Genomic DNA, 27187 nt, shown 5'->3' on the forward strand with positions numbered 1-27187 from the left:
AGGAATTACATAAAACTTGTATATCAATTTGGGAAGAACTGACATCTTTACTCAGTTGGGTTTTCTAGTCCATGAACATGCTGTGTGTGTCATTTTTCTGTTTTGAATTTCATCTCTTTATTATTCCCTTCCTTTTACTTGCTTTGGGTTTATTTTGCTCTTCTTTTTATAGGTTCTTACAGTTGGAGCTTATTCGTTTGAGATTTTTCCTCTTAATGTATGTGTTTAGTTCTATAAATGTCCTTCCCAGCCCTGCTTTAGCTGCATCCCACAAATTTTGATACATTGTCTTCATTTTCATTCGTTTCAGTATGTTTTTATTTCCTTTGAGACTCATGAATTGACTCATGAATTGTTCATAAGCATGTTGTATAATTTTCAAGTGTTCATGAGTTTGTCTGTTATCTTTATGCATTGATTTCTAGTTTGATGCCATTGTGGTAAAAAAATATGATTTATATGATTTAAATTCTTTTAAATATGTAGAGGCTTGTTTTACAGCCAGGATATAGTCTATCTTGATATATGCCGCATGCACACTTGAAAATAATGTATATTCATCTATTACTGAGTAGAGTACACTATAAACGCAAATTAGATTTTGTTGGTCAGTGGTGTTGAATTCTTTTACATCCTTATTCCATTTCCATCTAGTGACTTGATCATTTGTGGATTTGTCTATTTCTCCTTTCAGTTTTTGCTTCACATGTTTTGTAGTTCTATAGTTTTGTGCATACACATATAAGATCACTATGTGTTCTTAGTTGGTTGGCCTTTTTATCATTGTATAATGTCCCTCTCTGTCTCTGGTAATTTTCTTTGCTCTGAAACCCACTTCATCTTATATTAACATAGTCACTCCTGCTTTCATTTATTGTTTTCATGATATATTGTCTTCTATCCTTATACTTTCAGCCTGCCTACACTGTCATATTTGAAATGAGTTTCTTGTGGACTGCATATCACTGGGTAATATTTTTAAATTCACTCTTCTAATCTTTGTCTCTTAATTGTTATATTTAGACCATTTACATTTAATGTAGTTATTGTTATCTTAGGACGTAAGCCTGCCTTTTTGTTTTGTTTCTGTTTGTTCTCAGGTTTTTCTCATTGTTTTCTTTTTCCTGCCTTCCTGTGAATAATGTGAATATTAGGGGGAATTCCATTTTTATTTATCTATAGTGTTTTTGAGTGTATCTTTTTGAATAGGTTTTTGAGTGGTTACTCTAAATATTACATTACATATGGATAACTTATATCTCATGGTGTAATTTTACCAGTTTGAGTGGAGTGTAGATATCTTACCTCCCTTTATCTCCCTTTACCTTCTAATATTTATATTTGTCTTAAATATTTCCTTTACATACATTTAGAACCATATCAATGTTATAATTTTTGCTTCAACCATCAAAATATTTTACAAAACTGAAGAAGAGCAGGAAATCCCATTATATTTACCTGTACATTTGCTCAGTATGTTATTTATTTCCTGATGTTCCTCCTTTAATTCTTTTCTATCTGTTGAGAAAAATTCCATTAGCCATTCTTTTAGTGTAGGTCTTTTAGTGAAAAATTCTCTTAGTTTTCCTTCATCTCAGCGTTTCTTGAGTTCTCCTTTATTTTTGCTGGGTGTAGGATTATGGGTTGACAGTTCCTTTCTTTCAGTAATTGAAAACATCGTGCCACTTCTTCTAGCCTCCATAGTTTTTTAAAAATATTTATTTATTTACGTACTTGGCTGTGTCAGGTCTTAGTTGTGGCACGTGGGATCTTTGTTGCCACGTGCAGGATCTTCATTGCAGCATGCAGACTCTTAGTTGCGGCATGTGAACTCTTAGTTGTGGCATGCATGTGGGATCTAGTTCCCTGACCAGGGATTGAACCTGGGCCCCTTGCATTGGGAGCGTGGAGTCTTAACCACTGGACCACCAGGGAAGTTCCATAGCCTCCATAGTTTTTGATGAGACAGATTGTTTTCCCCTATAAATAAGGTGTCATTTTTCTCTGGCTGCTCCAAGAGTTTTTCTTTCTCTTTAGTTTTCAGAAGTTAAATTTTGGTGTATCTGGACTTCCCTGGTGGTGCAGTGGGTACGATTTGCCTGCCAATGCAGGGGACATGGGTTCAGTCCCTGGTCCGGGAAGATCCCATGTGCCGCGGAGCAGCTAAACCCATGCACCACAACTGCTGAGCCTGCGCTTTAGAGCCCATGAGCCACAACTGCTGAGCCCAGGTGCTGCAACTACTGAAGCCCGCATGCCTAGAGCCGGTGCTCTGCAACGAGAAGCCCATGCACAGCAACAAAGAGTAGCCCCCGCTTGCTGCAACTAGAGAAAGCATGTGCGCAGCAACAAAGACCAACACAGCCAAAAAAAAATTTTTTTAATTTGGTATATCTTGGCGTGGATTTCTTTGGGTTTATCCTGTTAGTGGTTTGCTCAGCTTTTTGATCTGTAGGTTTATGTCTCTTGCCAAATTTGGAGTACCTTTGAGTACCTTCTCAGCCTTGCTCTTTTCTTCTCTCTTCCTGGGACTCTGATAATATGAATGTTAGATCTTGTTTTATAGTCCCACAGGTCTCTGAGGCTCTGTTCATTTTATTTCCAGTCTGTTTTCTCTCTGATGTTCAGGTTGGGTTATTTCTGTAGCTCTATCTCTTCCAGTTCATAGATTCTTTCCTCTGTCCCGTCAATTGTGCTGTTGAGTTCAGCCACTGAGCTTTTAATTTCAGTTATTGTATTTTTCCATTCAAAAATTTCCCTTTGGCTATTACCTTCTATTTCTTTCTTTCCTTCTCTGTCTACCCGCCCCCACTTTTTTTTTTCCCCATTGAAGCTTTATATTTTCTTTCATTTGTTTCAAGTGTGTTTGTGTTTGTTGAAGCATTTTTTATCATGACTGTTGTAAAAATCTTTTTCAGAAAATTCTATCGTCACTGTCATCTCATTGTTTGCATTTACTGATTATTTTCTCTAATCAATTTTAATCTTCTTGGTTCTTGGTATGATGATTTATTTCTGATTAAAACATGGACATTCTCATATTATGTTATGAGACTCTGGATCTTATTTAAACCTTCTGTTTTAGCTTTTTGTAACTCTGCTGTAGCAGGGGTGAGACCTCATTACTGACAGATGGAAGCAGAAGCCCAGATTCCCCACTTGGACTCCACTGACACCAGAGGGGAGGAGCTTCTCATTTCTGCTGGACAGGTGTGGGAGTTTCATTTCCCCACGTAGCCTCCACTGATACTGTGGTAGAGGTGGTCTCATCACTGCTGCGCATTGGTAAAAGTTCTGACTCGCCATTAGATCTACTCTGACACCACCATAGTGGGGAGGGGGAAAGACATCTCATTTTTGTCCAGTGGGTGTGGAAGTCTAGGCTCCCCACATGGTGTCCAATGACACCCTGGGGCGGGGGTCTTTACAGGCCAGTGGGGATGAAAGTCCTGACTTGGTACTTGCCCTTCTTTGACACTACCTACAAGGGGGGTTGAGAGGCCTCATTATAATCTTATAAGAGTGGAAGTCTAGACCTCTCCCTCTACTTCTGCTTATGTGGGTGGGAGTGGAGCCAGTGTTTATCCGTAGTGTTTGGCTAGAGTAGTGCAGTTTTTATCTAAATGTTTTCTATTTTGGTAGGTCATCCTTTTCCTGGTAGGTCTTTTGGTATAATGCAGGCTTTTATTGTCTTTCTTTTTTTCTTGGTCTGTGTCCATTGGTGTTTTCTATGTTGGTGGCTTCTTCAGCTCCAGTTCTTGGATATATAAGGCAAAAAGAAAACCCAGGCCACTCACCACTGTGTTACCATTCTTTGGCTCTTGAGGTCCCTAGCTAGTCTACCTTCTTTTCTCCACCTTTCAGAGTTATCTTATGTTTGTTTTATATGTAATGTCTAGGGTCTTTAATTGTTTTTAGTGAAAGAATAGGGAAAATACATTTACTTCATCTTCCTGGAAGTGAAAAAACTCTCCAATTTGAAAATTCTCGAGAATTTTCATCATTCCCAGATGGAATACCAAACATGAGATTTATTCCTCCATGTTTGACCTCTGACCAATGTTTGATCAGAGATACATTTAAGAGATGTAAATCATTTTGCTAATATGCTATTGGTTAGCAATCCACCTATATATATACCCTATTAATTTTCACATAAGAACAAAACAGTTTAAGTTCCAGTCTTATAATTATATTCAGATTTTATGTCCTTAAGCATGATAATTCTGCAGGCTGTTTCAATAAGTTAAGTAGTCTTTCTTTAGTCGAAACTTGGATTGATGCCTAAAATGGTTTAGCAAAGGTGTGATCTTTTCCTTCTTTGCTTATTCTTACTCTACCCTGTAATCATGTAATAGTATGTCAGTGTGTTGAGCCAGTCAGGTAAAGGATATAGAAAACAGAGAAAAGGCAGCCATAAAGAAATAAGTTGTAAGAGCAAAAAATATCAATTTTGATGATGTTAAATATGTAGTGAGATCATCTGTTAAGAATGGTTTTGCTTTTGGCTTTCCTAATTTTTCTTATTTCCACCTATACCTATATTAGATACTTCTGGAAAGTGTCCAGCCCAGGCAAAATTTTCCCCTCCTGGGAACTGCCTCTAGATCCACAAGGGTAAGGGCTTCAGTCAGCCATGTTTGCAAACTATTTGACCTCTACCCACTGGAATAGTTGCCAGTCAGATTATCTTCCTTATAATTTAGAATTGGGAATGACGGATAGTGAGTCTTTTAAGTGAAACTGCTGTAGGGTACAAATTTGTGAGTCAGGGGTGTGAAGACTTTTCTGCAGAGAGAGAAAAGCAGAGACTGAAGACGGATAGCTTTCCATTCCCAGTTCCAGGCCTTTCCTGAATCGTGCCTGAACTCATTCTCTCCCTTATTTCCATGAATAGCCTTATATTTTCTTACAATTCTTCCCCCTTACCCTATGTTATGCTTTTTGATTAAGCTAGCTTGAATTATTTTGTTACATGTAACCAAAGAGTTCTTAACAAAGACTACCATTTATTTACACCTTCAGGTTCCGGCCAGACCACAATGAGTACATGTCTAGGTTCAAAGTATATAAGGAATCTCTTGTAAAGATAATGCCTAAAAATCAAGCGATGGCCGAATTGTCACCTCTCAGACCCCTTGCTTATATCCAGATTCTCAACTCCTCAGTTTCTTTGCCTAGGTCCATTGTATTTTGTTATTAATTTTCTGATTTTTGATTTTGCTGATATTATCATACTTGATCCCTTGTTTACCTGTACTGTTTGCTTCTCTCGTATCAGCTGACCTATTACATTCAGTTTCTTTCAGGCACTGCCTTCTCCAGCATGATAGCTACCCCATCCCACTAGAAACTGCCACCAGTTGCCTATTTTTGTAGTTTTTATTGACTTTGATGATTATACAGCAAAGAAATAGGCATGGATAAAAATGTAGAAAAAAATCAGGAAGAAGAGTATCATACTCTGCCAATACTCTTTCAATGGTTACGATCATCACTTTGAGAATATGTACTTCCAAAGTTTTTTCTAGGTATATATGTGTTTGAGTATGTACAGTATGCACACATTAAATATATATACATCATATATAAATGCAACCATACCAAATCAAACTGGTCTGCAGCTTTTATTCACTTATATGTTGTGAACATCATTTCATGTTAAAATGTACACTGATATATTTAATAGTTACATAATCTTTCACTTTATGGATGTACTATAATTTATTTAAGCAATCTTCTGTTGTTGGACATTTAGATTCATTTTTCTTTTTCTTTGGCTCTTATAAGCAATACTGAAATGAACATCACTACAGAAATCTTCGAGCCCTTTCCTAGGTTTTTTTCCTTAGGATCAGTTTCTAAAAGTGGAATTTCTTAGTCAAAACGAATGTAGATATTACAGACTTTTCATATATTGTTGGATTGCCTTCCAGAAATTGTATCCATTTATATTCCAACAATCAGTGAATGAACTCTTCCATTGATAGACAAAAATGAAGAGAATTTCATTATTGTTTTAATTTTCACTCCTTGGATTTAAGTGAGATCGAACATTTTAAAATGATCATTGGCCATTTTTTTCTTCTTTCCTTTTGTGAATTTCTGGTTCATAGCCTTTGCCCATTTTCCTATTAAAATATTCATAATTTTATCATTGATTTGTAGGCAGTCTTTGAATATTAAGTATATTGGTCCTCTGTTTTTCATTTATATTATGAAGAGAAATGTCAGAGCATACTGCTGAAGGGCTCTGCAGTCAAAATGTCTAGTTATGAATCCGATTGCTCCCTGTTGTCTGTGTGACCCTGAACAAATTGCTTAACCTTTTGCACTTCAGTTTCCTTATGTGTAGAATGTAAAATGTGTTTGTGTGTGTAAACACAGAATAGTGTGTAGCACATAGAAATACTTCATCAAAATTTGTTGATAATATTAGTATTTATCGTTTTCAGCTTGTCATTGTCTTACTTTTATTTATATGAGTTTCCTTTTGGCCTTAGTGATGGTTCTTTTTTATAATCTTGAAAAGAAATCTGGTCTTATCCTTCCTGCTTTCCTCTGAATATCAATAAGCTGAAGTAGCTCCGGTTAATTATTTCTAATTCCGGTTGCCCCCTAGGATTATAAGGTTTAAACACACCTAAGAAATTTCAAGTCAGGCTGTGGTCATACTTTATTAATGCGTACTTTATTCATAGATCCAAATTAATGAGCGGTTTCACGTAAACAAACAATCAAATAAGGCCTGACAACCTACTCCTTCACATATCCAGTGTTTTCTTAAGGCGTTGGGCCTTTCTCCCTTTGTCAGACATGGTGTAGCTGCCAGTATTTTTAAAAGCCTATGTTTGTTTCTTAGGATGATGAATTTAATAAGCCTTGTTTCCTTATAAAAGAGCATATGTATTAAATAGCTAAGAATGACAAAATGTATTGACTTATGTTGGATTTGAAAGTTGGTTCTTGGATTGAGTGTCTGTTTTCTCTGAGTAGTTTGCACATTTTTAGTGCTTTTCATGATGGGGAGCAAATACTGCAGTATTTCTTGAGTTTCAGCTATTTTTTTTATCCCTGTAGATTCTTTTTTCATCATCTGTCCAGTTTACTCCAGGCTTCTTGCTTTGAAAAGATGGACGTTCTTTCATATTGCTTTTTAAGTTGTACTGCAGATCTGGGGAGCAACCATAAAAATATGTATAGATATATAAACTGAATTGATTAAGCAATTACATATTGAGCATTATCTGCCAAGCATTCTATCTAGAAATTCTTATCCATCTGAAGCTTATACTTTAATTATGAGGCAGAAAATAAGCAAACAAATAAGCTATCTATGTCAGATAATAAAAAATTTACGGGAGAAAATAAAGCTGGGAAGGGGAATAGAGAATTCTTGGGGGAGGGGCTGACTTCTGTTCTTAAAAAGGTGTTCAGAGAAGGCCTCCCTGTGAAGCTTCCACGTCAAAGGAGTTAAGGAACGAGACAAGCAGTCAAGTAGTCAATCAGAGGGAAGAGCGTTCTAGGCAAGGGGAATAGTAAGTGCAAAGGCCCTGAGCTAGGAGCATGTTAGTGTGTTCAAGGAACACCAAGATGGGACAAGTGACTAAAGCAGAATGAACAAAGGGAAAGACATAAGGTAATATGAGCTCAGATAGGTAACTTGGACTTAGTTCACATAAGGCCTCACAGGCCATTATAAGGATTTTGATTTTTACTGAGTGTGAAACAGGGAGCCACTGGAAGGCTTTGAGGAGTGTCACGTCTGAGATTTGCTCTAAGAGGATCATCATGCTGGTTGATGAGTTGAGAACAGATTGAACAGGGGTAAGGGTAAACAGGCAGGGAGATCTCTTAGAAGGCTACTGAAATAATTTAGGAGAGAGGATGGTAGCTTGGACCAGGGTGGTGGCAGTTGCCGGAAGGGTGAGAAGTGAGGGGGGCAGGGAAATATCCTGAATATATTTTGGGATTTTCTAATGACTTAGATGTGGGGTGAGAAAAGAAGAGTGAAATCAGTGGTGGCTCCAAAGCTTCTGTTTGAGGAAACAGAAGGATGGAGATACAGTGAAAACTATGGTAAGAGCATGTTAGAAATCCCTTCTTTATTAGATGATATGAAGGAATTATTTTGTTAATTGTGATAATAAGAGTATAATAACATTAAAATGTGTAGAAAACTGTTTTAAAAAATAAAGTTCATTTTAAAAGTGTTTATTCCACCCCATACCCATTAGGATGGCCATTGTCAAAAAACAGAAAATAATAAGTGTAGGCAAGGATGTGGGGAGATTAAAACCCTTGTGCAGTGTTGGTTGGAATGTAAAATGGTGCAGTCAATGTGGAGAACAGTATGGTGGTTCCTTAAAAAATTGAAAATAGAATTACCATATGATCTAGCAATTCCACTTCTGGGTATATTCCCCGAAGAACTGATAGCAGTGTCTTGAAGAGTTATTTGTACATCCATGTTCATAGTAGCATTATTCACAATAGCCAAAAGGTGGAAGCAACCCAAGTGCCCATCGATGGATGAATGGATAAGCAAAATGTGGTGTATATACAATGGAATGTCATTCAGCCTTAAAAAGGAAGGAAATTCTGACACCTGCTACAACATAGATGAACCTTGAGGACATTATGCTAAGTGAAATAAGCTAGTCACAAAAAGACAAATACTGTATTTGTCTTCCAAATATTTGATTCCACTTATATGGGATCCCGAGAATAGTCAGTCAGAGTAGGATAGTGGCCAGGGGCTGGGAGGAGGGAGATGGGCAGTTGTTGTTTAATGGGTGTGGCGTTTCAGCTTTGCAAGAGACAAAAAGTTCTGGAGATGGTGTGCATGACAGTGTGAATGTACTTAACACTGCTGAACTTGACACTTAAAAATAGTTCAGATGGTAAATTTTATGTCATGTGTATTTTAACACAATTAAAAATAATTCAATATACAGAGGTAGAGAGAGGGGGAAAAAAGAACCCTAAGCCTGAAGGAAAATTTTAAAGGATGTAGCAGTGTTACTTATCATTATGATGCCTAAATTGATATGTAGACAGCATAAGAAAAAGTAGAATATACTTAGAATAAAAGCAAGAAATACATTATGCTTTATCTAGTTAGAGATATACACTGAACTATTTATGGGCAAAACAATATGATTTGCTGACTTTGCTTTAACTACTTTAGCAAAAAAAAAAAAAAAGCAGTGGGAATATAGACGAAACAAGAATAGCAGGATGCTGATAACTATTAAGGGTGGGTGACGGGCACCAGTGGTTCATTATTCTATTCTACTTTTGTTTATGCTTGAAATATCCACAATAATGCTTTTAAAAAAGGAATTATCCATTACTAAAAAGAAAGGAAACAGATGACTAAAGCACTCACTGAATTAAGCTAGACCTGAAAGACAATGATTGAGGGTATGTATGATTACAATATCTGGCAGTGCTGGCAAATAAACTGAATTTACCTACAGTCTCTTGAGAAGCCATTCCTAGGCCATTCAGCAAATACTCATTGAATCATTATTATGTATCCGGCATTATGTTTGGTTTGGTAAATAGGTATGAAAAATATATTCCTTGCCTTTAATATGCCAACAGTTGGGACTAGAGAGAGAGAAGTAAAGCATCAATTAGAATATTTATCTATAGAGATGAGGCAAGGTACTTACTAAAGGACTGCTGAAGAGGGACTTCTGGCCATACTTAGAGCTGGAAAAGGAAATATTCCTAATTCCTAATTAATCTGAGTCTTGATGCATAGCTATGTCAGCTAAGTTAAAAAAAAAAAAAAAGGGTAGTAATCTAGACAGTGGGACTAACATGGCACATTCAGGAAATCACAAGTATGGTTTAGAATGACTAGAAATCAGGTAGGTGTGAATAAGTGGTTCAAAACTAGAGATCTTGTAATAATAGTACTTTTGGGAGATTTCCTGAGACAGGAATAATTTGTGACTGGTAGATGCTTAATGTTTTAAAAATGGAATTGTTAGGAGGCCATTGAAAACCATACATGGAAGTGATACAATTAGATGTGCATTTTTGAAAGATCACGCTGGCAACCAGGAGGATGACAGGTTGAAGAAAAGTGAGAGTTGAGGCAGACAGAGAAGTTAGGAGGCTAATGCAGTAATTCAAGGGAGGCAGAAAGGGAGTCTGAACTAAAGGAGCAGCAGTATGATGAAGAAATGCAGAGTCAAGAGAACCTTTGAGGGCAGATGGATAGAGCTTCTCATTGTTGGATACCAAAGAGATGTAGAAGATTAGGATATGTCTTGGGCTATTATTTAGATAACAGGAGGACGGCAGTATTATTGACTGAGAAACGGAATGCAGCAGGAGAAAGAGATCTGCAGTGGGCAAGTGGTATTAGAAGTATCTGTGAGGAAAAGCAAGGATAATTCCAGTAGGCACAGTATGGAATTCAGAAGAGATGCCTATATTGATGATTAAAAAAATATGATCATGATCAGCAGTTGTTTGTTGAAGCTACAGGTATAGATGAGAGCGCTCAGAAATAAAGTATGTGGTGAGAAGAGGAGAGACCAAAGGATGGAATACTGGGGAATAGCCCACTTAAAATTCAGGCAGAGGAAGTGAAGCCCATGTAGGACACCAAACATGAATGGGCAGAGAAACAGGACTAAAGAGAGAGAAGTTCCACAGATACGTCCGTTGGAGTTGCTCAGTGAATGAAGGGAGAGAGTTTTAAAGCTCTGCAATTAACCAACAGTAGAGAAGTCAAGTATGATAAGAGCTGATGACTTTGGAAGTAATATCATTGTTATGGTGAGAAGCTAGATTGTAGTAGCTGGAGAATTATACAGGTGAGGAGGTGAAGGAAAAGTTATAGCCCTAAATGTATATATTATAAAGAAAGGGACAACAGCAAAAAATAACAAAAGATAACTCTCTGAAATGATTTACTTCAGTAAAAAAGAAGATTGTAGAATTTTTATTCATATGTCATCAAGACTCATCAGGACATGTTTAAAGATAATATAATAAAAAAGCCATGAGAATCTCAGCTCAGGGAAGATGGGAAAGATGAGAAACAAATTTTAAATTAAACAGTGTGGTGGCAGCAGTGGGAAAAACTGAAAAACAAATCTCCCTGTTGCAGCAAAATTCTGTAAATACTACCTGTCTCCAACTCCTCTGCTCCTATTTTAAAATACACTTTAATTAGACTTGTACCTCTGTCATTCTACTGAAATTTCTCTGATCAAGATCCCAAATAAAACCTCCATGTTGTAAAGTCCAGTAGTAAATCCACTTGACTTAATCAGAAGCATTAGACTTGGCTGCTTATTCCCTTCTCTTTGATACACTTTCTCACTTAGCTTCCAGGACAACACATTCTCTTGCTTTTCCTCCTACCCCAGAGGGGGCTTCTTAGTCTTCTTTTGTTGGATTCTTACTCTTTTCCTGATCCATCAGTGTTAAGAGTTCCCAAGGACTTGCTCCTTAACCCTCTTCTATATCTACACTCACTTAAATCTCATCCAGCTTCATGCCTTAAAATACTATCTATAGGCTGAAAATTCCCAAATGCATCTTCAGCCCAGATCTCTTCCCTGAATGCTGGACTCATATATCCAACTGCCTATTCAGTACCTCCACTTCAGTGTCTAAAAGGCATTTAAAAAGCAACACGTCTAACCTGAATTGCTGCTCCACTCGATCTTTGCCATCTGGCGGATGAAAATTCAATCCAGCTAGTTGGTCTGGCCCAACACCCTGGAGTTTCAACAGTTGTAAATACCTGTGAAACCATTACCATAAACAAGATCTAGAGAGGATCATCCCTAAAAGATTCCTGATGCTCCTTTACGGTCCATTCTTTCCTTCCTCCCTACTCTGTCCCTTCCTACTCTAGGAAACCTTTATCTACTTTTTGTCTCTATAGATTAGCTTGCATTTCATATAAATGTGATTTCATAAAGTATTTACTTTTCTGTGTCTGGCTTCTTTTTCTCAGCACAGTGATTTTGAGATTCATCCATGTTGTGTGTATCAGCTCATTACTTTTTTATTCTATGATATGGAAAGGGCATCAGTAACAAGGAGGTGATGGGAATAAGGAAATTAAATTGACTTTTCAAGGCTATATTAAACAAACAATTTTCTTCTATATTCAACTTATATAGAAATTAAATAAGACAAATACTTTACAGAGTCAGGAATAAAATAGCTGTCTATCCTCTGTTTATAAAAAGTTCCCATAATCCAAATTTCTTAGGATTTATCAATATTAATGATGATACAGTGAAAGCCACCTTTGTATATAATATTAAAATCCTAAACAACAACAAAAAAGAAAAACCTTCTGTTGGTATCCTTGTCTTCTAAGTCCAGATGGGAGTTTGTTTGCTCATAGGACACTTCAAGGATGTCACTTTGACACAGTTCCCATACAAATCATTGATTCTGGGCTGAATTGTTTCCTGGACCGGCCTCTCAACGGTTTCTAAAAAATATCTTTGTTGGTCTTTGCTAAGCCTCTGAATCATAGTTTGGGAGCTGAAAGAAATTGGGTACTCTGATTTCAATGTCAACAATGAACTATCTCATCAAGAGTAATGTAATGCCATGTTATATCTGTATTTTACATCTCACAGTATGCAAAGTATTGTTACAGATATTATCTTACTTGGGGCTCTCACCAGTCCTGTGATACAGGCAGGATGGCCAGTGTTATCCCCATCTTACATCAGAGAGGGAATGTAAGGGAATGTTAGGGAATCAGAGAGGTTAAGCTATTTGTTCAAGATAACATAGCTAATAAGGAGGGGCAGGTCTAGAATACATATCTTCTAACTCCACTACTTTTTCTATTACCTTCTCTTATGTTGACATATTATTTCATTTCTTTCCATAGATAAGATAAGTAATATATTTTAAAAAGTTAAGTCTTAGTTTAAATTAATCAATTCTAGATCCAAGTACAGGTATGGCCAAAGATGGTTTCTTAACCTAATTTTCTAGGTTTTGGGGGCTAGAGAGCCTACATATTTCAACAGAGCCATTATTGAGCAGAAACCAAGTTCTTAGAAAAGAGGCCAAGGAAGGGAGAACAGGCATACCATGTTTCTTCTGTTTTGCAAATTCAGTCTATTCTCAAATACCTACAAATCCACTGTTCAGGTGGTTTGTTCATATCATTATTCCTAGAGATAGGGAAACTTACCAGGGGGGCTAGTGGTATAATAATTACCGGTTTAGACAAAACTACAAAGTTTATCTTTGTTATCCCTGACTTCCCTTTCTATTCCTTTTCCAATTTTTAGGTACTAGTATAATCCCTACGTGACCAGTGCTTCAATTGCTATCATAGATAGTAAAACATTTGATAGTATTCATTCTAAGTAACTATCTTATGCCAGAAGTATTTCTATTTAAAAAGAGAAACTCACATACAGCAATGGTGATTGCTTAGAAGAAATAACTGTCTAACTGCAGATGTTAAGGCATCCATTAGGGATACTTTAGGGATACTGAAATCTCAGAACCATTCAAAATGCATCGTATGTGCACTCCTATGTATAAAACTGACCTAGCCACAGATACTATGTAGACTCTAAGGAGACAATTAGCAATTGTTATTAAAACGTCACTTTTAGCTGTTACTTTAATGCAAAATAAAAATCTTATAAGACAGAGGAAAGGGAGTAAGGTAACCTGGTAGAAGAAATCAAGTGTAGTTCTCCTACCTCAAATATCTTTTTAGAAGCCAAGAAGGGGCTTGTCCGGGTATTTTTGCTAAAAAAGAGAATATACCATAAAATTTCTGAACTTAGGTTTTAAGGTTAACAAAACAATTTTTGTACTTTCTTCACAATTACCTCATTCATATATTTAATGGCTAGCTTGAGTTTATCTTCAATTAATCTGACATTATCTCATTCAGACATATGAAATATATCAGTGCATACTTCCTCTGGAAGCTTTTAAATGAAACTGTTTCAAGAGAAGAGCAAACAGTAGAAATACCTGTCCAATAATTATCAAGCGTTTCAGAACTGAATTTTGCATGTCAGGCTCTATGAAGGCCATCTACATGTGTAGTAGGGTGACTAATTTTTAGAGTGCCAACTCAAGACACAGCTACAACAGACCAAAAAATTAGTACAATATGTAATAAATACTTATACACACATGATTATTTTAACATAAAATATATACTAGGCATTTATTTAAAATTATATATTATTCTGTATTATTTGCTTTTTTGCTACATAAATGCCATTATTTAAGAAAAACAGTAGGACTAGTTAACAGTGGCAATTAGTTATAAATAGTGGAACCAATTAAACAAATAGTATGTGTGAGAATAATATAACATTATAAATAGTTTTCTCCTCTGATACAGATTTTAACTCTTTATAGGATATTTACATTTTATAGGCCATATTATGTCTTTTTAAGATACATAAATATAAGACCTTTAAAAAGTTGAATGTAAATACAATGGGGCTAAGTAAACAGACATTACTTATAATTAATAAAAATTGACACTTCTTTATGTCCCATGATAAAGTAGGATATTTTTGCTCTTTGTGTGTCCTCTTCCAGTAATACTTCTCTGAACTGCCTGCAGCCTTCAGGATATCCTTCTTTTCTTTTATGTAGTGGTAAAACTGAATACATTCAAAGTCAAGGCCTCTGAGGTCTGCTCTTATGAAGCCCCACATTATGCTGGCCCCTGGTGGCAGGCCAATGCAATGACAGCAAGTTAGATATCCTGTCAACAAGGGAATTTGATCATGGAATATGACCGTACTTATTAATAGCAGGTTTCTAGACTTGTAAGGAATTAGTTTCCAGCTTTACAAAAATGTCCATCCACTTTATATCTACAGGCTTAATTTAGCAGGCTGGCTTTTGGGCATTTGGCCCTTTGCATCCTTAAATTCATCATGTAGTGTTTGCCATGTCTAAAATGTCCACTGTTTTTAGATACTCTGAAGCACACTGGATATCATTGCAAGTAAACTTTTCTTTCTCAGGGAATAGGTTTTTAAAGCACAGAGGTAATTCGAACTTAAACTGAAGGTGGATTTCAAATAAATTACAGTTTTTAGTGCTGTTTAACTTGGCTGCCCTTTCTGGTGACATATTTTTGACTTGAGTCAGTCTTATTTCCTCCTAAATGTCATTTTTTTTCACTGTATGAGCTTCTCTCATAATCTACATATAATGTCAAACAACTGAGGTGCAGTTCATCGTTTTCTATGCTCCATATGACCTCTTCAAAGATCATCAAACAGAATTAGAGAAACAGCATATAAATTGTTTTACTGTAGCCCTTTCCTCTATTCCCATCTCAAACTATTTGCAAATTAGAGAAAGCCATTCTTCTTGTCCCACATGTTGAAAATGTGATTTAATGGCAGACCAACATTTTAATGTCTTTTCTATGGCTGGCAACAATGATAGCCACCTTATTGGCACAGGTCTAAGGAAACTGCCCTCTTTCATTTCTGTAAAGTTGAAAATCTCATTAAGTGCTGCTTCTGCATTTTTTGAGGAAACTAAAACTTGACCAAAAAATTTCATTATGAAAGCCTCATTATTACATGATAGCAAATCACACTTTTTTTTTTTTTTTTTTTTTTTTTGCGGTATGTGGACCTCTCACTGTTGTGGCCTCTCCCGTTGCGGAGCACAGGCTCTGGATGCACAGGCTCAACAGCCATGGCTCACGGGCCCAGCCGCTCCGCGGCATGTGGGATCTTCCCAGACCGGGGCACGAACTCGTGTCCCCTGCATCAGCAGGCGGACTCTCAACCACTGAGCCACCAGGGAAGCCCCCACACTCTTTTTTAAATACAAGGTGTGCAAGACATTAAAGAGATCAGATCTTTTTCTTTGGTAAGAAGTTGATAGACTGAATGAAATTTGCCAAAATATACATTTTATATTTTCATTGTCAGCCAACCATGCAGATAGATGAGCAAAGTCTAGTTTGTCTTTGGACAACATATTGACAATATTTGGTTTGATGTTTTCTGTGGCTTCACTAAAATCTTCATAGAAATCGATTCTTTGAAACCCCGTTTTTCAAATTAAAGTACCTAATAGCCAGAGGAAATGTTTTTTCTTTTTTATTCCATGTATCATGTGATAACTGTAGAAAACATTATTGTTGGTAAGATCTGACAAAATGAGCTTTACACTATAAGAGTCCAACACATCTGTCATCAAAATTTCCCCTTTGGTTAACCCACAGGGCATTTTAGTGGGAAACTCTGAATTAGGAAATGTAATTTTACTCAGTTTCATCAAGCAATCAAGGGAATTACCTGGTAATCAGTGTTCATTCATGTCATATGCCCAAGCGAATCCACCAGCTATTATTTTTGACTGAGCATTGGTGTCTTTTTGAGAGATGAAAAAACTTTCAATTGATTTAGAAGTACTTCTTGCTTCTCTCATCTGGACTTTTGAGATTCAATCTCCTTTATGACGATCAATTCCAAATTCTTTTCTCTAAATGTACACTATGCTCTGTTTTGGTTATTTATCTCCTTAACTAGTTGTATGTGTCTATGAAGGTTACTCAAAAAATTAAAAATAGAACTACACTATGATCCAGCAATTCCACTTCTGGGGATATATCCAATGAAAAAAAAAAAAAAAGATCTTGAAGAGGTGTCTGTCCATGTTTACTGGAGCATTATTTACAATAGCCAAGACACAGAAACAACATATGGTCAGTCAATGGTCGAATGGATAAAGAAGTTACGGTGTGTGTATGTGTGTGTGTATATATATACACACACACACACCCCCGCACACATACACACACACAATGGAATATTATTCAGCCATGAGAAAGAAGGAAATCCTGCCATTTGGGACAATAGGACCTTGAGAGCATTAGGCTAGGTGAAATAAGTCAGACAGAGAAAGATAAATTCAAAGATTTTTGTCTTTGTCTTTCTGAAGTTTGAATATGATGTGCTAGGTATATGTGTGTGTGTGTGTGTGTGTGTGTGTATACATTATAGGAATTCCTATAATAGCCTTGTTTTTGTCTATCCTGTTGTCTTTGGGGTTCCCTAAGCACCACTTATCAGATAGAATACATGTCTGGCTTGCAGCTCTTTTAGCTGTAAATCACTGTTCTTATACTGGAGTCGTGTTGGTGTGGTGGTAAGGTATGGGGAAAGGGAACATCCTATAATCTTATTAAATCTTAGTCTTTTAATGGGTCTGTGTCCCTGGGCTGTGACCTTAATAGGCATTTCGTAGCTTTTCTTCCCCCTACCTTTCAATGAGACAAGGCGGCTAGGAGGGGCTGGCTGTGGTGGGGGGGGGGGGTAGAGTAAGCATTGCAAACTATCCAGAACGTTCTCCCTAACAAAGGTCTACTCTCCAAATCCAGCCCTTTACATGTTGGAGCTTAAAGCTAGCAGTCCCCTTACTATGCTTACATTATATGTCTATCTTTTCTTCTAAGAGTAGTTTCAGGTCTTACATTTAGGTCTGTCACCCATTTTGAATTAATGAATTGGTGTAAGGAATGAGTCCAACTTCATTCTTTTGCATGTGAATATCTAGTTGTCTCAGTACCATTTGTTGTAAATGCTCTTATTTTCTTCATTGAATTGTCTTGGTACCTTTGTTGAAACTTAATTGACAAAAAATATAAGGGTTCATTTCTGTATTCTTAATTCTATTTCACTGATCTCTGTATCTGCCATTATGCCAGTACCACACTGTTATGATTACTGCAGCTTGGTGGTAAGTTTTGAAATTGGAAAGTATGACTCTTTGAACTTTGTTCTTCTTTTTCAAAATTGCCTTGGTTATTCTCGTCCTTTACATTTCCTATGCATTTTAGGTTTAGCTTGTAATTTCTGTTTCGGCAGAGATTTTGATAGGATTGCATTGAATCTGTATATCAATTTGGTGAGTATTGCCATCTTAACAAGTCTTCTGATTCCTGAATGTAGGGGAATCTTTCCATTTATTTAAATCTTCTTTAATATATTTCAACAGTGTTTTGTGCTTTTCAGCGTGCAAGTATTACACTATTTTTGTTAAATTTATTTCTAAGTATTTTATTCTTTTTGATGTTTTGTAAATGGAATTTTCTTAATTTCATTTTCAGAATGTTCATTGCTAGTATATAGAAATACAATTGATTTTTACAACAGATTTATTGAGATCTAATTCACATACCATACAATTCACCCATTACAACTGAGTTTTGCATGTTGATTTTCTATCTTGCAATCTTGCTGAACTGATTATTAGCTCTAGTAGGTTGTGTGTGTGTATGTATGTATGTTCCTTAGGATTTTCTACATACAAGATCATGTGTTCTGCAAATAGAGGTAATTTTACTTCTTTCCAGTCTGGATGCATTGTATTTATTCTTTCCAAACTGCCCTGCCTAAACCTCCATTCTCTTGGTCCTGATCTTAGGGGGAAAGCATTGTCTCGTACCATCAAGTATGATATTAGCTGTGGGATTTTTTTAAAAATTTATTTATTTATTTACTTTTGGCTGTGTTGGGTCTTCATTTCTGTGCGAGGGCTTTCTCTAGTTGCAGCGAGCGGGGGCCACTCTTCATCGCGGTGCGCGGGCCTCTCACTGTCGTGGCCTCTCTTGTTGCGGAGCACAGGCTCCAGACGCGCAGGCTCAGTAGTTGTGGCTCACGGGCCCAGTCGCTCTGCGGCATGTGGGATCTTCCCAGACCAGGGCTCGAACCCGTGTCCCCTGCATTGGCAGGCAGATTCTCAACCACTGTGCCACCAGGGAAGCCCTAGCTGTGGGATTTTTATAGATAGCCTTTATCAGGTTGAGGAACATCCATCTACTCCTACTTTCTTGCGTATTTTTTTTTAAATCATGAAAGGATGTTGGATTTTGCCAAACATTATTCCTGCATGTACTGAGATGATCATGTGCATTTTGTTCTTTTTTCAATTAATGTGTATTACGTTGTTTAATTTTATTTCTTTTTAAATTAATTTTTATTGGAGTATAGTTGATTTACAATGTTGTTTCTGCTGTACAGCAAAAGTGAATCAGTTATGCATATATCCACTCTTTTTATAGATTCTGTTCTCATATAGGTCATTACAGAGTACTGAATAGAGTTCCCTGTGGTATACAATAGGTCCTTGTTGGTTATCTATTTTATATATAGTAGTGTGTGTATGTCAATCCCAATCTCCCGATTTACCCCTCCTCCACCTTTCCCCCTTTGTAACCATAAGATTGTTTTCTACATCTGTGACCCTATTTCCGTTTTGTAAATAGGTTCATTTGTACCATTTTTTAAGATTCCGTGTATAAGTGATATCATGATATTTGTCTTTCTCTGTCTGACTTACTTCACTCAGTATGACAATCTCTAGGTCCATCTTTGTTGCTGCAAATGGCATGATTTCATTCTTTTTAATGGCTCAGTAATATTCCATTGCATATATGTACCACATCTTCTTTTTCCATTCCTCTGCTGATGGACATTTAGGTTGCTTCCATGTCCTGGCTATTTTAAGTAGTGCTGCAATGAACATTGTGGTGCATGTATCCTTTCAAATTATGGTTTTCTCTGGATATATGCCCAGGAGTGGAATTGCTGGATCATATGGTAGCTTTTTTTAGTTTTTTAAGGAACCTCCCTACTGTTCTCCATAGTGGCTGTACCAATTTACATTCCCACCAACAGTGTATAGGAAGGTTCCCTTTTCTCAACACCCTCTCCAGCATTTATTGTTTATAGATTTTTTTGATGATGGCCATTCTAACTGGTGTGAGGTGATACCTCATTGTAAGTTTTGATTTGTATTTCTCTAATAATTAGTGATGTTGAGTATCTTTTCATTTGCCTTTTGGCCATCTGTATGTCTTCTTTGGAGAAATGTCTGTTTAGATCTTATGCCCATTTTTGGATTGGGTTGTTTGTTTCTTTAATATTGAGCTGCATGAGCTGTTTGTATATTTTGGAGATTAATCCCTGTTGGTCGCTTTGTTTGCAGATATTTTCACCCATTCTGTGGGTTTTCTTTTCGTTTTGTTTATGGTTTCCTTTGCTGTGCAAAAGCTTTTAAGCTTAATTAGGTTCCACTTGTTTATTTTTGTTTTTATTTTCATTACTCTTGGAGGTGGGTAATTTTTATGTTAAACCAACCTTGCATTTCTGGGATAAATCCTACTTGATCACTGTGTATAATCCTTTTTATATGTTGCTGGATTCAGTTTGCTAGTATTTTGCCCTACTCTTCTGTCTTAATTTTTAATAGATTCAAAACTTGGTAAAGAAAAAGTAGTATTTATTTATTTGGGCCCTGGAACCGTAACAGTTACCTTTTCTGAGAAACTTTCTCTGATACTCCCTTATCCCCAAACAACTCCTGTATAATATCATAGCACAGTAAATAGCATTTATCCCGTTATGTTTCTACTGTCTGTTTACTTGTCACTCTCTCTGCTTCTTGAGAACAGACTATATATTTTTTTCCATTGTAGCCCAGTATCTAGCACAGTCATCGGCTAGTATATTGAGACCTCTGCGAAGCAGATAAACATCAGATTTTTAAAAGAACATGAACAAAGATGGAAAGGAGATTGTGTAACAAAGGAGGATTATAAGAGAGTGACTGAGCCACAGGAGAATAGTATCAGGAAGGTTAAAATACCAGATGAACTCAGATATGAAGTATTGAGAAAAAGAAGTAAATTTTACTTAGCTATATTCAGAATGAAAATATATCAAATAATGTTTAGATTTGTTCTGCTGGGATTATTTTAAAATACTGATGGATGACGAAGAGCAGAATCCCTCAGCTCCTCTGTTGCACCTGTCTTTTCTATTGAATAGAGTTTTCTTCTGTTTAGACAGGGGAGAATAAATATTGGTGAGAGATGTCAGGAGTCAAAAGGCTCTGAATGCCTTATCTTCAGTCCCAGACATAGTTCATCTCAAGTAAGGAAAGAATTTTCATATAAATAAGATCACAAAACCATTGACATTAATCTTTTAAGAATTCAAGGAAGTGACTCTCCTCTTGCTGCTAAATGCCTGACTTACCACTTAAGACTCCATCATAATCATGATCATAATTTAAGGATCAGTTCCTTCAGGAAAACATTCCCTGAGATTTCCAGGCTGGATTACATGCCCTTCTCTGAGCAACCAGAGCAATTTGTGCATATCATTATCACTCAGTCTATCTCACTCTTATTGTAATGAACTGTATATGAGTCTTATTACACTTTGATACCTACTCCTTAAATGATGAAGTAGCTTATCTAGTTGAAGAGGGAGAATTATGTTTCAGGCAGAGAAGACAGAATGAGCAAAGGCAACGAGGTGAGAAGACTGATGTATTTTGAGGCCACAAGAGGATCATCATTGCTGCAGTGTAAAGGAAAAGGCAGAGAATGGCGAGAGGTGAAACCGGAGAGGCAGTCGGGCCAGTTCACCGGGAGTCTTGTACGTCATGTTAGGGAATTGGTTTCTCTGATGCAGCAAGTGGCTGTCAAAAGAAATTTGTTTTTAAAGTAACAGCGTTATTGGAAGAAAGATTGTACCTGAAAGCTACTCAGGATGAATAAGGGCTGGATGGGCTAGGTCCCAAATGCTTGGCCTCCCACCGACTCTCACTAGAGTTCCCAACGTGGTGAGTCGAAAAGAGCAGATCATCAACATCAGAATTATCTATGGTACCTTATTAAAAATGCAGATTTGGGGGTTGACAACAAAGGCCAACCCAGAATTCAAAGCTGGGATTATATCATAAACTCCCCAGATAATTCTAAAATTTTAAAACAAGACATTCTATAAGACTGCTGGCCCATAATCGTCACAGTGCCAGTGCTGTGAATGACAAAGAAGGGCTGAGCAGATGTTCCAAATTAAAAGAGAATAAAGGGATATGGCGATTAAATGCAATCCATGAGCCTCAATCAGGGAGAAGTTTTGCCCTAAAGGACATCATTGGTACATTTGGCAAAATTTCACTACAGTATGATACAAAGTAGTATTGTATCAAAGTTGAATTTCCTTATTTTAATGTAAGAGAATGTTCTTGTTCTTGGAAAATATATGCTGAAGCCCTTTAGGAATAAAGGAGCATTATGTCTACAAAAAATGGATTGGGGGGAAAATACAGCTAGGTAGGTAGATAGATATAGCTCTTTGTACTATTCTTGAAATTATTTAAAAGTTGAAAAAAAATTGAAAAGAGAAAGCCTAGAACAAATTGAAGTCTCAGGACTGTGCCAACTTCAACCACTGTTAGAAAACTGGGAATTACTGAAAGGCTTCAGGTAGTGGCATTAATCAGATTTCTGTTTTTGATAGATTGCTTTTATGGCAGTATGAGAGGTGGAATTAGGATGACAATATTGGTGGCAAGGAGACCACTTAGAAATCTGAAGTACTTCTGATAAATAAGCACTGAAAAGAATGATGGTAGTTAAGGTGGAGACAAAAGGGATTATGTGGTAAAATCAGTTGGATTCAGTGGCTATCTAGATATGAATGGTGGAAGTGAAAGAAGAAAAAAGATAACTATTAGGTTTCTAGCTTGGGTAGTTATGTAGATAGTACTGCTTCCAAAGTTACAGTGAATATAGAAGGAACAGCATTCAACGTGGGATTAGATGAATTTGAATTTGGCTATAAGGGACATTTAAGTGAAGACAAACAGATAAAGAAGCTGAAGCTTTGACAAGAGGTCAGATATAGGATATGTATTTATATATTGTATATATGTATAAGGTATATACACATGTATATAGTACAACAATATGACATAATCAAGATCAAGTTCATGAAAGGCTGAATCTAAGAAGACTTAGTTTAACAAGAATAAATTTGAGGGGCTTCCCTGGTGGCGCAGTGGTTGAGAGTCTGCCTGCCGATGCAGGGGACACGGGTTCGTGCCCCGGTCCGGGAAGATCCCATATGCCGCGGAGCGGCTGGGTCCGTGAGCCATGGCCGCAGAGCCTGCGCGTCCGGAGCCTGTGCTCCGCAACGGGAGAGGCCACAACGGTGAGAGGCCCGCCTAAAAAAAAAAAAAAAAAAAAAAAAAAAAAAGAATAAATTTGAGGCTCAGTACACTGGACCAAGATATCAAACCAAAATTGAAGAAGTAGAGAATGGAGGAGACGTAAGTTAGCAGTGGCACTATGAAAATAAAACTTTATAGGTTTGAGTATTTGTAAATCCAATGTCAATATTTTAGGATAATTTTCAAAAAAACGTGTAATCTTAGACTGCATTAATGGAAATCTGGTATCTAGAAAGAAGCAAATGAGAATGATAATTTATTGTATACAGTCAGGCTTCCATATCAATGGGTTCTGCATCTGCGGATTCAACCAACTGTGGATCAAAAATAGTAGGAAAAAAATTCCAAGAAGTTCCAAAAAGCAAATCTTGAATTTTCTGTGCACTGGCAACTATTTACATAGCATTTACATTGTACAGGTATTATAAGTAATCTAGAGATACTGAAGGATATGCATAGGTTATATGCAAATACTGCGCCATTTTATATAAGGGACTTGAGCATCCTCAGATTTTGCTATCCGTGGGGTTCCTGGAACCAGTTCCCCACAGATACCAAGGAATGGCTGTCCTAATTAGATGACATCTGCAATACTGTGTTCAGTTTCATTCAAGCTTGAATAGTGATAGAAAACAATAAAATATAATAGTAAAGGGAATCATATTATGGATGGCTGAAAGAAATGGAAGGAAAGTGTCAGGGAAATGATAGCTTTAAAAAAATATTTATGGTCTGTCATGTGGAAGAGGCATTATATTTGTTCTTATTATTTCAAGGAGAATTAGGGAAAATGAGTCAGTCAGAAATGTTTACCTTAAAGGTCTTTTCATTCTTTTTTGCTTTGTATTATTAAAGAGGTGAATTAAATTTACAGGGATATATGTTTTTAACTCAACATAAAAAGAACATTGCTCTCTAACAATGGAATGAAGTGACTGCAATTTGGTAAACTACTTGTCACCAAGTGTAGTCAATCAAAAGTTGGATGCGCCTGGGTCCTGTCATCAGTAGGAGGTGAGAGTAGGGTGCTCTCAGGGTTTCTCTCTGCTTTAAGATTCAATGAGATGGGAATGAAGAGATGAGACAATGAGATGAATAATATTTTTTTGAAAATAATATTTTTTTTTCGACTCGGTAAAATTACAAGACATCAAGTTGACATACAAGGAAGTTCTACTGTCTTTTACATTTCTAGAGTTAGAGAGAAAAATTAAAATTTGAGATTCAGAATTTCTGGGAAGGTGAATTGTTCTTTGGCTGTCCGATCTGAAGATAATCTTCTAGTTTCTTATGTGTAAATCTTGACCAGATACATATTAAATAGCTTACATTCAGATGATAGGTGACCACACATTACTGTCTATATTCCCATCTTATTCACAAACCTTGATTAGGGAACTGTCTTCTGAAATAATCAAATGTACAGTCATCTGATATATCTGGCCTTGTATCTAGAAAAGATGGTAAAAGTTCATTAGTAGCATGAAAATAGTTCATTGACTCTTTTATATTTCATATTTTTATCTTTTTCTAAATGAAAAATGCTAGCAGATAATATGTAAATAGTAGTTTAGCTCAATGAAATTAATACAAACAGTTCTCAAATCTTGTATGATTTTTGTTGCATTTTTGCTATTTATAGTAAGGTCTAAAAAGTGTTCATACTCTTTGGGTCAGCAGTTCCTTTCTAGGAATCTATTATAAATAAATAAGAATATACACAAATAGGGAGTTAAACATCTTCATTGTTGTTTACAACAGAAAAAAATGTTTAACAATGGGGGTGGCTAAATAAAGGTTCACTAATACAATGGAATACTTTGCCACCATTTACTAACATGTAAAGAAGTTAATAATATCCTGTACTTTTAAATGAAAACATAGGTTGCCAAAAACCCTGAAGATTAATTAATAACCTGTGATTAATTAACATGGAGTGTATGTGTATAGAAAAAAGTCTAAAATAAGGATTCTAAAATGTGTTCTTTAATTTCTGACATTAAATTTAACAGAAGAATATATAAAAGTTACATATAAAAAGTGACTGATTTGCTTGGCTGATCACTATGAGAAAGAATAATTTAAAGTTCAGTGAAGTAACCATCTTAATTATAATAAAATCCTCTCGTTTCCTAGGTGTGGTTCTTACTTCCATTTCTAATTTTAATTAGCCTGCTGTATCATAAACTAAGTGGATTTATGTACTTGTATATATACTTTTAATTAAGTTACCTGAAACTCTTTTTGAAAATAAGTGTGGTATAAATGTATAAAAATTAATATATACACACATAAAATTAAAGAAGTATTTTAGACAAAATTAAAATATTGTTTATATTTTATGAATATTTTTCAAAGGACCTCAAGTAAAGATAATGAGATAAAAATTAAGAAAAAAATATACCAGAAATGTGTAGAGATTCAGAGATTTATGTTAGACTTAGCAGATTCCTACAGAAGCAAATGAATAATCCAAAATTTAATTTCTCTCCTGGCTCATCACAAAAGCACCAAGACGTTTTTTAAAACATAAAATCCCTATATTCTGTTTTGGGAAAAATCTTTCAAATCGGCGATATCTCTCAAGTACGTGGACCACTCAATCCAACCCTCCAGTCTAACTGACCACGCCCTTCTCTGTGCTCCCTTAGAACCCTGTGCAGACTATAAGCATTGCACCTGTAACACCGCACTTAACTTGTTTGTCTCCTCCTATTAAAAGATGAGTTCCTGGGAATAAGAAATGGTATAGTATAGTCTTAATATCCCTAGCACAAAGCACGGTGATAACCTCAAAGCTGTAGCACAAAAAACTGTTTGTTGAGGAAATGAATTAATTGTTTATGAGAGGGTAAAAGCAGAACATTACCTGTCACATCAGAATTTGATTCTTTGTGTCTTTGAACTAAATTTCCTTTTTCACAAACCTAATGGAACACAGAACCAGAAGGAAGGCAGTACTATATTATAAACATGAAAATGAGGTATATTTTCTATGATTTATCATAATTTTCAACATTTCTCATTTTATCCTCATAGATTTAGAATGGACAAAAATAATCTTTTAAATCAGAGCCTTTTACTGTCTTTCGCAACACTACTTTTCTTCTACAACAATGATAGAAGAAAGTATTAATATTGTATTTTGGCATTAAAGGGAGTTTAAAAATATTTTTACTTCATATAGAACTTATTTATGATGAGAAAGGGACAAAAATACATGCTTTATAATCTCACTTAATGAGAAGAATAAAGATGTAGCAAGATAAGTGTGAAATGAGTGAAACTATATAAAACTGTATGAAAAGGTATAAGCAATTACAAAACTATGTTTATATAGAAAAGTTGAAAAAATATTTTCTTGTAAAAAAGCTCAGAGTAAGAAAGATCATACACATGACATTGCTGTCTACCTTGAGAGGAGATACTTGCCAATATGACCCAGTTGGACTAAAAGAGACACAAAACACTGCAGAATTATGACTGCTAATCTTGAGTAGTCTACAAATCATTATGTGATTGTGAAAACATTTTCAATGATTCCCAGCTTTTGTTTCTGCACCTGTGCTATGTGGATGTTAGAAAGAATTTTCCAAAAGGGCCTGAGAAAAGAACTGAAAACATTTTGCCAAGATGTAATGCATAGCAACTCATGATAAAAAGTAGACTATGAAATAGTTAAAAGCTAAAATCCTCTTTTTAGATAAAATTGAATGACAGCAAAAAAAAAAAAAAATTGACATAATCAGGATGAAAATGGGAGGAAACTGTAAAAATCAAAACTTGATTGTTAAAGGGAGAGAGCAAAGGAAATATTCTAGAAAAAATTACACAAAGTTAAGAGTAGCAATATTATATAATCATTATAAAGAATTTGGAGAGACAAGGGGTGAAATTAGGCTGAAAAAAATTCACTTGTAATAAGACTTGATTCAATGAACTCTTTTTTTTTTTTTTTTTTTTTTGCGATACGCGGGCCTCCCACTGCTGTGGCCCCCTCCTGTTGCGGAGCACAGGCTCAGCGGCCATGGCTCATGGGCCCAGCCGCTCCGCGGCATGCGGGATCCTCCCGGACCAGGGGAAAAAACCCGTCCGTGTCCCCTGCATCGGCAGGCGGACCCTCAACCACTGCGCCATC

At 36.2% G+C, this 27187-nt stretch overlaps 2 protein-coding genes across 4 annotated transcripts in view; one reads left to right on the top strand and one right to left on the bottom strand.

Moving 5' to 3' along the window:
- CYREN (cell cycle regulator of NHEJ) overlaps window positions 1–27187 on the top strand; it is a 92398-nt gene that overhangs the window by 38548 nt on the left and 26663 nt on the right. The gene's annotated exons all lie outside the window — the stretch shown is intronic.
- Window positions 5612–27187, bottom strand: part of AGBL3 (ATP/GTP binding protein like 3) — a 105101-nt gene continuing 83525 nt past the window's right edge. The window contains 4 exon segments of the mRNA XM_032642618.1: window positions 5612–7069; window positions 7071–7174; window positions 24435–24500; window positions 25919–25976. Of these exon segments, the coding sequence (XP_032498509.1) occupies window positions 6722–7069; window positions 7071–7174; window positions 24435–24500; window positions 25919–25976 (576 nt within the window). The 3' untranslated portion in view covers window positions 5612–6721.

This window comes from Phocoena sinus, chromosome 9 (genome assembly GCF_008692025.1).
Source record: "Phocoena sinus isolate mPhoSin1 chromosome 9, mPhoSin1.pri, whole genome shotgun sequence".
Lineage (NCBI taxonomy): Eukaryota > Metazoa > Chordata > Mammalia > Artiodactyla > Phocoenidae > Phocoena > Phocoena sinus.